The 16011-nt window shown below is 33.2% G+C and overlaps 1 protein-coding gene across 4 annotated transcripts in view; it reads left to right on the top strand.

Annotated features, from left to right (window-relative positions):
• fuss (SKI family transcriptional corepressor fussel) overlaps positions 1 to 16011 on the top strand; it is a 337279-nt gene that overhangs the window by 266722 nt on the left and 54546 nt on the right. For all 4 annotated transcript variants that reach the window (XM_085810407.1, XM_085810406.1, XM_035356880.2 and 1 more), the window contains exon 4: positions 7907 to 7946. In XM_085810407.1, the coding sequence (XP_085666533.1) occupies positions 7907 to 7946 (40 nt within the window). The remainder of the gene's footprint in view (positions 1 to 7906; positions 7947 to 16011) is intronic.

Below are 16011 nucleotides of genomic sequence, written 5' to 3'. Positions count from 1 at the left end.
TATACAACACCTCTGTAAATCCACCATGACAAATTATCTTTTTCTGATGAAATTTAGCTTTCGATTAATTTGTTCCGATTTATCACTCTTAGACTACGAGCTTTTTCTATTAATGTTATTGTGGAAGATCCATTTTTCATCACCTGTGATAATTTGTTTCAAAAAAGTTCGATTGCCTCAAATTTGAAATGCTTATCGCAAACAATGATTTGCTGTATTAAGTGAATTTCTTTCAATTCACGAGGAACATAAATATTGAGCTTTTTAACAAATCTAAGACATCTTATGTGACCAGTGATTGTGTTTGATGCATGCAACCTTTCTGCAGTCTCTCGCACAGTTATATGACTATTTGATTCAATTATGGCTTTAATTTGTTTATGATCAACTTCAGAAGGTCGGAGAGATCTTCGGTCACGTTCAAGTTAAAAAAATCTCCAGAATAAACATTTTTAAACCAATTCTGACACATGCGTTCTGCTAAACGAACAATGCCATGAACTTCACATGCTTTCACATGTTCCCTTATAAAATTAAAAATGTAAAATATGCCAAAAATGTTTATTTTTGCACTCCACGTAAACACTGACCCTAAACTTAACGTTATAAACAAAATTCTGATGTGTACACAACAAGATTTCCTTGTACGGAATATTAAACTATACGCATTTTTTCCTGCCTTTCATTTAAACATATTTCCTTGAATTTCATTAGAGATATATTTCGCATTCAATTAATTCAATTCTCACTTTGCGTCAAGGCAAAAAATACGTAAAACTCAAAATATTTTCATTTAAAATTGAAAGATATAGAAAAAATTTAAACACCAAGTACAGTTAAAACAATTTAAAAAAACAATTTTTACTATTAAAATTAGAGTTTCTGCACAAAAACAAGTAATTCGGCCATCCGGCAAGAAGGCAGATTTTTTAAAGCAAAAAACTAAAAGTTTTGTTTTGTTCCGACTCGACAAAAAGATACTATAGGTGAAGAAAACCTAACTCACTATTCTGCTCAGTTTCAATTGTAAACAAATACGGCTTCTATGTTAAAAAAAAATTAGGCATATCTGCCTTTAGACACTTTAAATTGTTGATAATTCTATAGCTGCTGCATGCAGATTAACTAAAGGCAAAAAAAACCTTAACCGGGAGATAAGAACAACATAATTCAATCATTTTTTAAGGCAACGAAAAGCGCAATTTACCAACATACAAGAATAAAAAAACTCAGCTCACCGAGTCGAGTAAGGAAGTTGGTTAGTAGTTATTGTTTTTTTTTTTTTTAATATGATGTTTTTTGTAGTTTTTTTCTAATATGTTTTGAGACAACTTTATTCTACATACATATTAACTTTTAAGTTCGAATCAAGTTAAGCTTTCATCTTTTTCTATTTTTCTTAATTAGTATTTCATACATATTGTGTTTTTACATTTTGAATTACAATTGGATCTTTACTTTGTGTTTATACTATTTTGCAAAGGAACCCAAGTATCACTTTAGTTCACAGGCTATAGCTTAAAGAATTTACTTTTTAATTTTATTTCAAATTTTGCAGCTGAATGAGCAAAATTCTTGACCTCATAGGTCCTTTTAAGTTTAGTTAGTTTGCCTTTCTTACGTCAGATATATATCTATAATTTATTTACTAAATAATATTGATTATATTATCTCCTAAGATTAATTATAGTAGAATTATCTGAAAAGAGTAAAGCCATACTTAGTAAGTTCTATTTCGAAAGATGTTTTTAAGTACCTTGAATGTAAATTTTTTAAATTTAAAAAAAAAAAAAATATATATATATATATATATATATATATATATATATACTTTTGATGCGACTGATTGCAACCAAAAAGAAAGGTGCACAACTACATGTTATAGCAGTCCTATATACAAAATTTCAACGTTCTGAGGCTACTGGTGTTTCAGTTATGCGAGATACATACATGCGTATTAAGTACAGACGTCGCGAAAACAAACCTCTTTTGAATCCATTTTAAATCCTTTTAGCAAGTCAGTTTTCGGAAAAAGAGTTTTTTATTCTGTCCTTACGTACAGATGTTAAGCAAAAACATCGTTAAATTTGCTTTCGATAGCGGTCAATACGGATATTTTTGTTGAAATATGACATCCGAAAGTTTTCGCGATTGCAATGCTGCCTCTACTTCGTACAAGGAAGTAAAAATAGTCTAAAAATTTTAATGAAAATCTAAACATTCAAAACCCTCAGCTTAATTACAAAATAGGAAATTAGCAATCTGTTGAGGGCTACGAAAAGGAGAAGTTACTCAGAGGCTGTTAGCACATTTTTTAGACTACTTTGCTCTTAAAAAAAAAAAATCACTTGCTTGAGAAAAAAATGTTTAACAGCAGCTATATTTTCCAGAATATTAAATTATAATCTACTAGTTGACAATTTTATTTTCAAGCAAAATGCGGTCAAAAGGAATATTTTCGTTGAAATTTTTTTACCCAAAAATTTTCACGATTACAATACTCCCTTTACTTCTTACAAGGAAGTAAAAAAATTGGCAGGTGAGTAGCGGTGTATTGGTGTAATTAATTATGGCAAAGCACACTAGGCTATCTGCCTAAGGGGAGAGATACCTTCGTGGAGGACTTTCTAAGGGAAACTGGTTCGTATACACGTTACAGGGAAAAAGCCAGCCCGTTCGCGGGATTCGAACCTCGGACCGAACCACCAGTGTTTAGGGAAGCAAATCGAACATTGCGTTATCTGTTTGCGCAAACAGAAATTACTTTCTTGGCAACCCACTATTTCAACTATTTTGTGAGTTTTAAGTAAAAGCTTATTTTTAAAAGAAATTCTTTTTAATATTTTTTAACAATGCACTCTTTGTCATTCATTGAAAACTTCTGAAAATTTATTTTTTGCAGTACATGTGCCTTAATTACACATTTACGGGGCTATACACCGATTATCCGTGAACAGCCAGGCATTAATAAGCACAAAAAATAGGATATTGAGTGTATTACTGTGCAAAGTTTTGAGATTGGGGAAAAAAGGCTCTTTGATCAAATTAACCATTCCAGATTCAGCTGGGTAAGAGGTAGAAGCACTTGTTATTCCTCATACGGCCATGCACCATCTCATCCCACATAATTTTGATTAGGAATTGCTAACCTTTGTCGGTCATGGTAGCGTACACCATCAAACGTAATTAGCTTATTCATTGAATTACGAATCGCTAGCGTTAAGTCAACGCCATTTGCATCCGATACGTCCATTGATATTCATTCAAGCCAAACAGGGAAATTAACTGCTCCGCTGTCGCCATCAATCGAAAATCACAGCAATGAGTGGTTAGTGTAACTCAACGAAAGCAAATACCGAGAACGCATGGCCAGGCATTAGTTGGAATGTTAAACTGTTATCTGTGCGTGGCGAACGCCGATTTCGAATTTAAATGAAGGGCATTTTAGTTTGAATTTCGAATTTTCGGAGCATTTCAGGTTAACTAGTTGCTGGATTCTAAGGCTAAAATTCTGAGGATTCAATAAATTAATGTCTGCAATGCATGATATTGCTGTTAAATTTCTCTTTTGTCTGTAACTAAACATTGCCTCACAAATGGAGATTCTTAATAGCTTAATTCTGGGAACAGGGTTAGTATAATTTTACGCTGCTTGGTAACACTTAGCTATGACATTTCTGGATTTTACTGATATTGTGAATTGTTTTCTAAATACTCTTCTTAAAACTTCAGTGAACCTTCTCGTGGTGATCACCTCTCTAATACAATTAACTTTATGAAAATGTCTTATAGAATTCTATTAAGAAATCCGATGATGAACTTAATTAGAATTCTTTAAAATTATAGTCCTGTTTCTTACAAGCTAAGTCTGACATCTTTTACAGAATTCTGCAAAATTTAGATAAGCTTCTATAGATTAATTTATAGCGATTGTATAGAGATAAGGACCAATATTTATAGAGATCTGTACAGAATTCAGTAAAACTTTATCTAGTTTCTATAGTATGTAATCTTATATAATATGTAAGGAATGAACTAATAGAATTCTATTGAAAATATTATTAAAAAACTATCCCCATAATTCCAAAGAACTGTGTAATGTTCCTCGCTACTTTGTCTATGATAAATAGTCGAGGAACCTAAAGTTGCGAATTAATTCAAGTACTTATGTAGATTCGAGAAGGGTTAAAATACCATTTTACTCACTCAAATAAATCATACAGGCGGCCCCTTCTCGGGCTCACAGGAAGCCTCCACTCGGGCTTTTAAATCAGGATAAGAAAATAAGAAAATAATCTAGTACTAATTATAATATATAAGGTATTTCTCCCACTTTCCTAGCGTGCCTTCGTCGTGTAACGGTAGCACGCTGGGCCGGTATTCCAGAGGTCCGTGGTTCGATTCCCGGAGAAGGCGTTTGCTTATTTTTCAACTCTCCGTCTTCCAAAAATCCTAATGACTCTACAAATAGACTTAGTCGAAGCTAAACACAAACATCTAACGTAGCTGGCTCTTAATTTAAACCAACCGGCGATTATCAACAAACATGTAATACGGCCGAGCGTAAGAGCTTTAAGAGCGACATAGCCCCAAGGCAAAAACACCGCGCTACTAAGGATTCCTAGCACTCCTATCGAAGTTAGTTGAACCTTCCTTAAATGCTTCTTCTAACTCATTTGCGCTCAACGCGATTCTAAAATCTCATTCTGGTAGGGAGTTGTAAATGGGAAACAAGAATTGGAAAGAAAGGGTTTCAAAATTAAAAATAATATATAAAATTAACAGACACAACTGTAAAAATGTTTCTTTTGCTTTAATTCTCTACAAAAAATCCTATAAATCTTTTTGAGTATTTAAAAGTATTGTACAGTTACTATTGTACCTGGAAGCTGACGTTCTGCCTAATCTACTAAACAAATAGAGAGTTAACTCTACGTCTTAAACAACTCACACAATTTCGGAAGAAGGTTTAAATAACCTTCGTATTTTTTAGTTTTAAAATGGAATATAACGGCATGGGGAACGTGAACGAAGAACGCTATTTTTAATAAATAAAGGTAACAGACAAAATGTTAAAAAAAAAAAAAAAAAAAAAACGCCTCTTTGGACGTAATTTAAAATCTGAAACCTTTCAGATTTTGGTTTGCCCGACAAGTGACTTTCTTTATTTATCACTAAATGGCAGATTATTAAATTTCATAAAAATGACCTAAATGTATATAAGCGTGCCAGGAGCGGATAAGGTTATTCAGGCCAGCCCACGGGTAACTGATTTATCGTCATTTAAAACTTAAAAAATGCTTATAATTAAAAAAGTACATTTACCGATAATTAATTAATTGATTGTCGCAATTTGAAGGTAATTATAAAATAATAAATTTAAATAATAAAAAACTGATTAAAATATAAACAACATTTGCTTTCGATGACAATGGTAAACACGATCGCAAAGATCGATTTCGTTGGAAGCAGTTACAAAAATCAAAACTTACTCTTTTGAAACTGTCTTATCGCATATTTTGATTGACTTCTAAATTAATATACATTAAATATCAACTGTACGAACTATTTTATTTAAAGATGGCACTAAATGTTAATGCGATACATGTGATTTACCAGCGAAACAAAATTGAATATTTAAATTTTTAATTCAAATTTTAAAAAACTTATTTATAAATAAATTTGCAAATCTCAATCACGCATCGCATTTCAAAAATACAATATGCAATAAAATGTTGAATATAACGCGTAATAAAAGAATAAAACTGAGTCAAATATAGTAAACTATTTAAATATTTTTAAATTATCAATGTAAAAATTCGCAGAAAATTTATTAAAAAAGTCAACTATCATTTTTTGCAGAAAAATGTTCACTTGATTTGGCCAAATCATTAACTACATTGTTATTTTCTATTTGGTTTAATAAATTAATTTCACGTTTCATCAGCAAAAATGTTTCTAAATTTGAGTGTCAGTCGATTTTTCACATATTTTGTTTTTGAGAATGTCCTTGCACAATCTGCTTTAAATAGGGTAACATAAGCAAATATGTATAAGCCAAAAGAAGTATTGGATAGGCTTCTTGGTACATATTCTATTTATATATGGCAGCGTAGCAACACCGGCTTTTACATACAGTTACTTCATTCTCCCACTCGACAGTATTTCAAATGTTTTCACTTGATCCGTCGTCTTTTCCTTTTGGTAATTTTCTCTCTTCTTTCTGTATGCCTTAGTGGTGTAACGGTTAGCACACTCGGCGCGTACTCGAGAGGTCCAAGTTCGAGTCCCGGAGAGGGCAGTGCACATTTTTCATGTGTCCATCATCAAAAAACCGTAATGTCTCTACAGTGGCTCCCGAACTAAAAGTGGAGGGTGATGATATCGATTTGACGATCGTGATGATATTGATGGTATGCTTTGATGATTGGGTCTGATATGCTTTAATGATTGGGTCTGATATGCTTTGATGATTGGGTCTGATATGCTTTGATGATTGGGTCTGATATGCTTTGATGATTGGGTCTCCTAATTCCCAGTCGCCCTTTAAAAGAGAAGTGTATAAAGTATTTTCTACCTACTTCCTGCACGTTTTCGTAGTGTAACGGAATACCCATCGCCGATTTTACCATGGACTTCATGATGCAGCTGAACCAAAACCGATAGAGAGAGAGAGATGGAAAGAAGAACAGGCTTGCGTAAACATAAGAGGAGGCAGCAAAATGTTTTAATTGTTTAGAGCCTCTAAACGTCTCGATCTAGATTTTATTATAGACCGTTAAAAACGATGAAACCCTCGCAGGAGATACGTGACGCCCACATTTAAAAAAAAGTAATTATGCTACCCAAAATGAACTAAAATTCTGAAAGGTCCCAAGTCCTTAAAAAAGCAGAACGGAAGGATGCTGCTCGATATATATATATATATATATCGATATAATATCTGTCGGACAAATGTGCCTGTCAGGTAAATGCACCACCGAACAAACGCGCCAGACCAATAAATTTATTTCCTCGATTAGAAAAATTATCAGCAAAAGTTACGTAATTACATCGAGTTCTAATCATTTTGATTTTAGTTGCGTTAAAATAAATAACTTCTTTTTTTTATATTAATCGCAGTCGTCATTGTTAAAATGATTAATGTTTTAATTTTTATTGTGATTCTTGCCACGATTAAAATATGTACGTTTGTAGCAGAGTGTAAAATAGCAAAATATACAATTAAAATTTCTTAAAAGCCTCTCTTTTTTTTAAAAAAATAATGCAGCTACCTGAAAATATCCTCGGACATATGTAGCTAGTATAATGTTGCTGTAAGATAAACATTAGGATGTGTATTTCAAAAGTTACCTCTTCAGAATTTATGATAGTTAGCAAAACTGGGTAACCTGTCTTTAGGATCGTGTTTGAATCCGAAAAGGGCATGATTGTTTTCAAATGTATACAGTCTTTGAGGTATAAGGGCACTTACAATCCATCGAACCGAAGGTTTTTTCGAATGGCTGACGGTAGATAAGAAGCGATAGGAGTTTCTTATACTAGTATTCGAGTGTGCTGTTTTCAGTCGGAAGCTCATTGGAGCTGAGTGCGTCCTTTTCTCATCTTTCGAGCCAAGCTCTCAAAGCCGTAGAAAGGGGCTTTGGGTCGCATTCATGATTAACAACGCAACTGCTTTATCTATATGCATATAGAATGTTTATATTATTCGTAATATATTTATAGTAATAGTAAAGTTTCTGAAATATGTATGTTATTCACGATCAAAAATGATTAATTTGTAAACATTCTGAAAATATTCTCAAAAATTATCTGTCTAACACTAACAATTCTAACAAAACAATTTATGAACCTGAATGCATGTGTTTTAATTCACACTGAAAGTTTTTTTTTCTTTTCTTTTCAGGAAAAACTAGAGATCGTGGATAGTCCTGACAGCAAAAATGGTAAGACGCGTTCATTTCTTATGTGAAAAGGAACTGTGAAGTTCTGTAATTCATTTTTAGCAAATTGTATTTCTTTGCACTAGCATTAATACTGGCCTTTGCTGCCTTTATTTACACATACATACATATAAATGTCTAAAACGCAGTTTCTTCATTCTTTATACCATCCTTTTTCAAAATTCTACATTTAAGTTTGAGAAAGGTTTAACATGAAAACAAAGATTGTGTAATTCCAATTATTCAGTTACTATCATCTTAAAAATGCGTTCATAGAATTTATAACAAAGTGATTTGATAACACCTTATAAACCTTATGCCTAATAAACCTAATATGGCTAATAAACGGTTTTTCCGGCCGAATCGGCTGCTATCGTATTTACTCGTAAATGGATTGATGAAAACCTGACCGTAAAACCATATACTAATAGAAAAGGAGCAGTAGATGTTTTGAGAATACAGTACGCTAAGTACTAAATGAAAAGATTAGCGCAACATGCTGTTAATCATAATTTAAGAGTTTTAAAAGCATTATTATTATTTATTCTTTTCATGCTTTTAAAATTCTTAAGCATATATTAAATATATACAATGTTGTATGATCTTAAATTCTCTGAGTTCGAAAACAAGTTATTCTAATACTTGCGCAATAGCTGCAAAGTAAAATAATAATAATTTATTTACTAAAGAAATATTGATTATATTATCTCCTAATATTAATTTTAGCTGAAGTATCTAAAAAGAGTGAACCCATAGGTAGGAAGTTTAATTCCGAAAATTGTTTTAAAGTAACTTGAATGTAAATTGTTAAAAATGTTTTACGGGGACTTGAAGTAAATCATGAATAACAAAATTGTAATCATGAATAACAAAATAAAAAAAAGGTGTTTCGTCTTTTACTCAAGTAATAATGGTGATGCCAAGTGGCAAATTAAGTTAGGCCAACTATTTCCGTGAAGTGAAGGTATTCAGAACCAAAGTAGAGTACCAAAGAACTCATTCTTATTAAGTATTTTCGCTAATACAATTTTGAATGAAAAGCAATTTATGTAGTAAAATTGATAAAATTCTTTAGTAATTGTCCCCCGACATCCTCGTTTTTATGCATTTTAATTCAAAACTATTTGTAAAAAATTAGACATTGGTAATCTTAATTGGAATTATGAAATAGAACACAGAGTAACTGAAAAAAACATTAGAAAATTAAGAAATATAATGCAATCTTTGCAAAAACAAATCAAATAATAAAAATTGAAAATTAATGTATATATAATAAGAAAAGGAATGTGCATGAAGTTATAAAAGACAAGAAAAAGCATTAATTAACTTACGTTCTTTCTAGTGGGATGTGGGCAACAGACTTATTATCTGGGTTGGAAGCACTAGCAGATGTTGATAACACCAATATTTTGGTCTCATATATAAAAGATCTCCTTGTAAAAGTTGAGAAAATACATGAAGTGAAAATGCACTGGGTGAAAGCCCATATTGGTGTTATAAAGAACGAGAGGGCTGACATGCAGGCCAAAGAGGCTGCTGTGGGTCATGCCGAGGATGCGTTCTATATTCAATCATCGGAAAGAATTGTTATTGGTAAAATCAAAGTTTTCTATTATGATTTCTGGAAAGAGAAATGAAACATTTCGTGGAAAAGGAAAGAATATTTGTCTAAAATTATGAGAATGATATGTGAATTTGATAATCAATTACTGGACACGGATGCTTCCCGGTGCACCTGAAAAGATTGAATATGTTTCAAAATAATAGTCTTTGTTTAGTTTCGTAGTGCTGAAGGCAATGCACGACATTTCGTCGAAGACTGTGTATTATTGCGACATGTTGGGGAAAAACATGGTAACGTAAAGGAATTCTACTGCTGCAATAAAGAGTTTAGATTTGCAAAGGATTGGATGAACTTTACAATGGCAACAGAATACTGGGAATTTTGGCCTGATGGTTTTAATTGTATTTTGTTTTAATCTGTGTTTTAATCTTTTACCTGTACTTTTGTTTGTTTCTGTTGGGTGTGCTGCGTTCACCATGAGGCCGATTATTATCGTCCAGGGGGGTTGCAGCACACTCGTATATTACATTACATTACAAATAAAATAGAATGCGATTTGGTTAGCTTTTAATGCTAATTTGTATAATGAACTTGGTTCCTTATCCTAGGCTACTTCAATTAACCAATGCATGCTAATAGTTGAATTTTGTACCTTTTTCAGCATTATCACTAGTGGCATTATGACTCATTAAAATAGCGGCATATCATATTATGCTGCATAATAATATTTAAAGTTCAGAATATCTAATTTAAACAACTTTTAAGCACGAAACAGAGTCGTTTGCCGATACAGGAAGAACAAATTGAGAAAAACCATAAAGTCACAAATTTATAATCATTAGTATTCTAATTCAGTTTTCAAAAATAAACTAATTTAATAAACAGTGTCAGTTAAAAATTTATATCTGAAGCTAACTCTGTGTACCTTTTTGTTTGCGAACAACGCAAGACACACCTCCCCCCCCCCTCTTATTTTTCTGTTGATAAAAGTTTGAAGGTTTCTGTTACGCTTCTTAAATCTTTCTTCTAATTCAAAGGAAAAGATTTTCCGTTTTATATTCAACAAACAATTCATAAAATTCTTGTAGAAAGAAAAAAGTCAGGAGCAAAACTGAATAACTTCACGTAATTGTAAATAAGCACTGAAATTTTACTACTCCTTTAGAGTATCCAAAAATTACATTCAGCTGCCCGAAATGTCCCCATTACATCCCACGCAATATCTGCTTCGTCTTACTTTAAGTACACGGTTGAGGCATTTTCATTCTGAAAATCGAAGTCAACAGAAGCGTCCGATCCTCCTTTCGGAGTCGCAAACGACATTTTCAATCGTCAGCTCTAAAGAGGATTTTCCGGGCAGGATTAACGTTCGCTAATCACCGAAGAAACCCCCTTTCTCATTCAGATTGTGTTCCACATACCCCTTTATCCGCTCCCCGCTCTTAACCGCTTTCCTATAAACCGCGTAACTGCGCCGTCGTGAGGAGGGGCGAAGCAAGGGGCCATCGACAAGCAAAATTCGGAATTCTTCCAGGTCTTGTTAGAACTATGAATCAGTTAAGGAAATGTTTCACTTTAACAACGTACTAATGTACTATGTTGCTCGCAGATTATCTAAAACAGTGGTACCCAACCTTTGGCCTCTGGCGAGCACATTTTGGCCTATCGCGAACACATTTCCAAAACATCAACAATTTTGTTAAATATATTTCCAGTCTTATGTGATACATCTAAAATATTAATTTCGTCAAATGGATTTGAGATCAATAATAATATTGGCTGAACTTTGTGGAAATCAGAGAAGCGAAGTTCAAAATTTAGTGCATTTAGGTTTTCCGAGTATTTCTCTGTTTCCGTTGCCTTGTGGTTATTAATATGGCTTGATAAATTCTGAAAATGGATGAAATTGTTTTCTTCCATCTGATTTATCCACAAATTACCCTTTATCTGAAAAGCAGTTACAGTCCCAGTCAATTGAAAAAGGGTTTTTTTCTTTTCCCTGGAGATCTTCGTTCAGTTTGTTCAGTTTAGCTGTTATATCCGTAAGAAAATACAAATCGGATAACCAATTATTATCGCCCAATTCTATATAACTTTCGTTTCCGGATTCCAAAAACTGCTTTATTGGCGAAGGAAGTTCTACAAATCGTTGAAGTACTTTTTCCCTGCTGAGCCATCTAACATCGGAATGAAGCAATAAGGTTCTATATTCGCTATCATCAGTCAGCAATCAATTATTTTATAAAGTCTTGTAAGATATCTCTTATGATTATAAATGCTTACTATATTTTAACAATTAAGAAATATAAATGAATTTTTATTTTTTAAATATTTTTTGTTCATAGTACCTAAGCGAGCTGGCGAGCACAAGGTTGGGCACCGCTGATCTAAGAGATAAAGACTAATTCTTTGCCCAATTTTTTTTTTCGTTCAAATGTTTTTAATGAAGTCTGAATCTTTTCCATTATATAGGACAATACAATGGTAGTATCGAAAATTTCCTTAAGAGAGATATATGCGCTAACTTGGTACTTCCAACGAATAAACGTACTTTCATCGTCCGCTCACTTTGGAAAAATTTTTATAAGTATAAAAAATATATGAAATAGAAGAAAAAGACGCTTTAAAATTAGATTATATATATAATTTAAAATTAGATTATATATAATTTAAAATTAGATTATATATGCGAAAAGCTTTTTTTCGCATATGGGTTTGGAATAAAACTCTATCCATTCCGAGGACGATCCGACATAGATCCCTCTTCTTCAAGAACAAAAACATTTTTTCAGAAGTTTGGCTTTGACTGCATAAAAAAGAATTCCGTAGTTTAAAGGCGAGGTATTGTTGCTATTCTTGTTGTTATTGTCGTGCCTATGATGAAGCCTATTCAAATAGTTCCATGGGCGAAGATGACAGCTCTGGCAATCTGCAAAATATTATCATCATAGAAGTTCGGTCTTTTAAAGACAACCTCAGTTTTTAATAATTCAGCAAGAAGTCCAGCCATCATTTTCTTGATAATTTTTTATTCCATTTTTAACGGTATTCCTAATTAATTAAATTTATAGAGCTTAACTTGCTTAATCGATTATGCATTAAAAAAAGGAAAGAAATAAAAGTACACAAAAGCTGTCTCCTATAGATTGATTTAGTTTATTATGGTAAAGCACGCTAGGGCTATCTGCCTAAGGAGGCCTTCGTGGAGGATTTTCTAAAGGAAACTGGCATGTGTATACGTTACACATGGGGAAACCGCGAAAACACCCATTCAATCAGCGCGTTCACCTAGAATCGAATCCAGGTGGGAACTACCAATTTTTCCACTCGGTCGCTGGTGGGTGTCTCCTAAGGAAAGGACTTGCTAGAGGAATTTGGTTTATACTTACTTTGCAATAATAGAAGTCTACGAAAACGCCACTGTAGTCAGTTCATTAGCCGGGATGCCGGGATTCCAGCGTGGGTTAAACTACAAGGGTTCAGCTGGGTTATCCGCTTCTCCATCGATGGGTTCAATATTCTAATTAACAAACAGGTTTTTTAGGCCATATGTTGTGCATCTTGGTAGAGAGTAGACCTTTAGTTTAATATTTCATGCACCTAAGTTAATATCCCGTTTGGAATTTTAAATTTTGAAATAATTATTTAGTTAAAAAAAATGCACGCAGAAGGTTTTATTTATATTTTGTAAAAATATTAATCACATATATTAGATGGAATACATTACTGTTGAAATAATTACTCACAGGTAAATATTGGTACAAGTATTTTTGACTGATGAAGCTGGAGCAAAAATGTTTTTGGTTCTTTGTCTGTTTGATTGCTTAATAATTTTCGGCAAAGTACATGAGAACCATTTACGGAAGAATATGGATGCCTTCGAGGAAGACATTCCAAGAAAACTGGCTTTGTTCTTATTAAGCCTGAGATAAATACCAAACAAACATACACCCATATAGACAAACCCTTCACCGAGGATGCCTTTCACGGCGGACATCCTAACAGATTGGGTTTATTTTATTATGGCAAAGTACTTTGGAGCTATATGCTTGAGGGAAGGAATGCTTTCGGTGAGAACCCTCTAAGGAAACCTGACTCATATCCAAATTACACATGGAAAAGCCTCGAAAACGCTCATGCAATCGTTTCGTTTGCCTGCAATCGAAACCATGTCAAACTACCAATGTTTATCGACTTAAACATTCAGCCGCTGGTGACAGAATTTCAACGAGGTCGAGCTACGAGTGTTCAACGGTCTTATCCGTACAGTTGCTGGTAAACATATTATTCTGCTTTCTTGTTTTAGGAAGTATCCTGTTTGTTTTGATATGAATAAACGCTTGAAGCGAACCACGAAAATTCTTATATCTCTTATTCTGCTCAAGAGGCTACAAGATAATAATTCTGGTGTTTCTTTTACTGGTGTTTGAAAAGAATGAGAGGAATTCTTACCTTTCCATTACTTTGGGCTTGAAACTCATTACTTTGCGTTTTCATTACTTCGAGATGAATTCTCACGGAACAGAATTTATAAAAATATTGCAGACAGTTCGATTACTTACTTTGCAACTTACTCATCTTTGACCTTACTGTTTAGATTTCTCAAGAATTCAGATTACTCTACTTTCAAGAGCTGGCAATCCATTGATTTTCATCGATCCCGATTGGTGAAGTTATGCCACTTAGATGCAAATTTTGTACCACAAAGGTTGACTGCATGATTAATTTCCGTGTTTTTCCCTTGTATAACGCAAACAGTAACCAGTTTCTCTAGAACGTTCTCCAGGAAGGCATCTCTCTCCTTCGGCCTCTTTCGTGTTTTGCTGTATAAAGTTAACCTAATTTAATAGCTACAGAAAGTACTAGACTGGTATTGCATCTTAGATATAAGAGGGAAGAAGCAGATAAGGAAGCAAGTGAGAGTCGAACTTACGTGAGTCGACTTACGTGAACTTACTGAGAGTCGAACCCACAACCTGGAATTCGGATTTTCAGCCGGCCTGCACTGACCACTAGACCGATCAATTCAAACTAATACCTATAGTATTTGTAGAACAGACATAATATAATACTATATTTTTTTGCATACTCCCCTTTTTATTTCCTTGTGCGAAGCAAAGGAAGTATTGTAATCGCGAAAAATTTCGGGTATCATATTTCAACTGAAATATCCGTTCTGACTGTTGTCGAATGAATTTGGACGATTTTTTTGCGTGATGTTGCTAAGTACGCACATAATAAAGGACTCTTTTTTTTTCCTAAACCAATTGTAAAATGGATTCAAAAAGGACTTTGACATCTGTACCTACGTACGTATGTATGTATCTGGCATAACTCAAAAACGATTATCTGTAGAGCAGGCTGCTATAACATCTAGTTGTGCACCTCTCTTTTTTATATCAATCGGCAGTAACAAACATATATATACCCACCCACTTACTAAGCTTAAAAGTTTATTTTCGTAATCGTTGGTCGCAGTCATGTATTTCCAGTTATAGAAGTGTTTTAAATGACAAAAGTACTCACGTTTTGACATTCGAATTTAAAAACATTATTTTTGACAAATATCGAAATGTAACTTTTAATGCAGTCTCCAGGTTCCTGTATTTATATTCGCGAAAATTTTATTAAAGTGTTATGAAAAAATAAAATTATAAGATATTTGACTCCCATATAACAAGAATTGACCGGAATCTTTAATTTGAAAACTTACAATTTTTGATTTCATTTTCAATTTGGCTTGAGATATCGGCTCATGAATTTATAATAATTGGAGGAAATAAGTTCAATGAAGTGCAGCAAAAAATATGTAACAGGCTGTGCAATAAAATCATGTGGTGTCCACATCAGATACTTTAACTAACTTTATTTTTCGAAAATCCAAAGGGGGAAAAACTTCCAAAAATTTTATTAATCCGCGAGTAATTTAATTTCCAAAAACACGGTTACAGTAGAAACATTAAAAATGAAAAGGAGTCATGGATAAAATACACGCAAATATCAGAAAATCATTTCTTTAAAAGAAACCTACATTCCTATAAGAATGCATAGTAATATTAACTTTACAACATCTAACGGAGATTGAGCTGATATTTGACGTAACTGTGCTCCACGAGTAGGCTAGAGCGCGACGTATCCGGTTGAATGACTTTCCAAAGGCCCAAAGCACATCATATGAAGGAGTCTTGACCACAATTCCCAAGACGGGCATTGCAGGAACGAAGGTGAAAAGGGAAACAGAAGACTCGGTTTTCGAAAGCTCGGCCACATCAGTAATATAAATAATAGGGAAGTAAGGCGAAACCAGGGTGTTAAAAAACTCTTTTAAGTCGAGGACGTCCGGGTAGGTTGAAGAAGAATCTGCAGAAGATGAGTTTTAAATGATAAATGTATGGGAAAATAAAATGGATGAAATGCTAATACAAACTTAGTACACTAAATAAAAATGAAAGCAATGGAATACAATTTACGAATAAACTAACCCCAGAAGAAAAAACTATGTAT

The sequence above is a fragment of the Stegodyphus dumicola genome, chromosome 2 (genome assembly GCF_044657685.1).
Source record: "Stegodyphus dumicola isolate Sdum_Otavi_A_Nest chromosome 2, ASM4465768v1".
NCBI classification, from domain to species: Eukaryota; Metazoa; Arthropoda; class Arachnida; order Araneae; family Eresidae; genus Stegodyphus; species Stegodyphus dumicola.
Note: the sequence above shows the minus strand (reverse complement) of the source record. Positions and strands in the feature narration are given on the sequence as shown.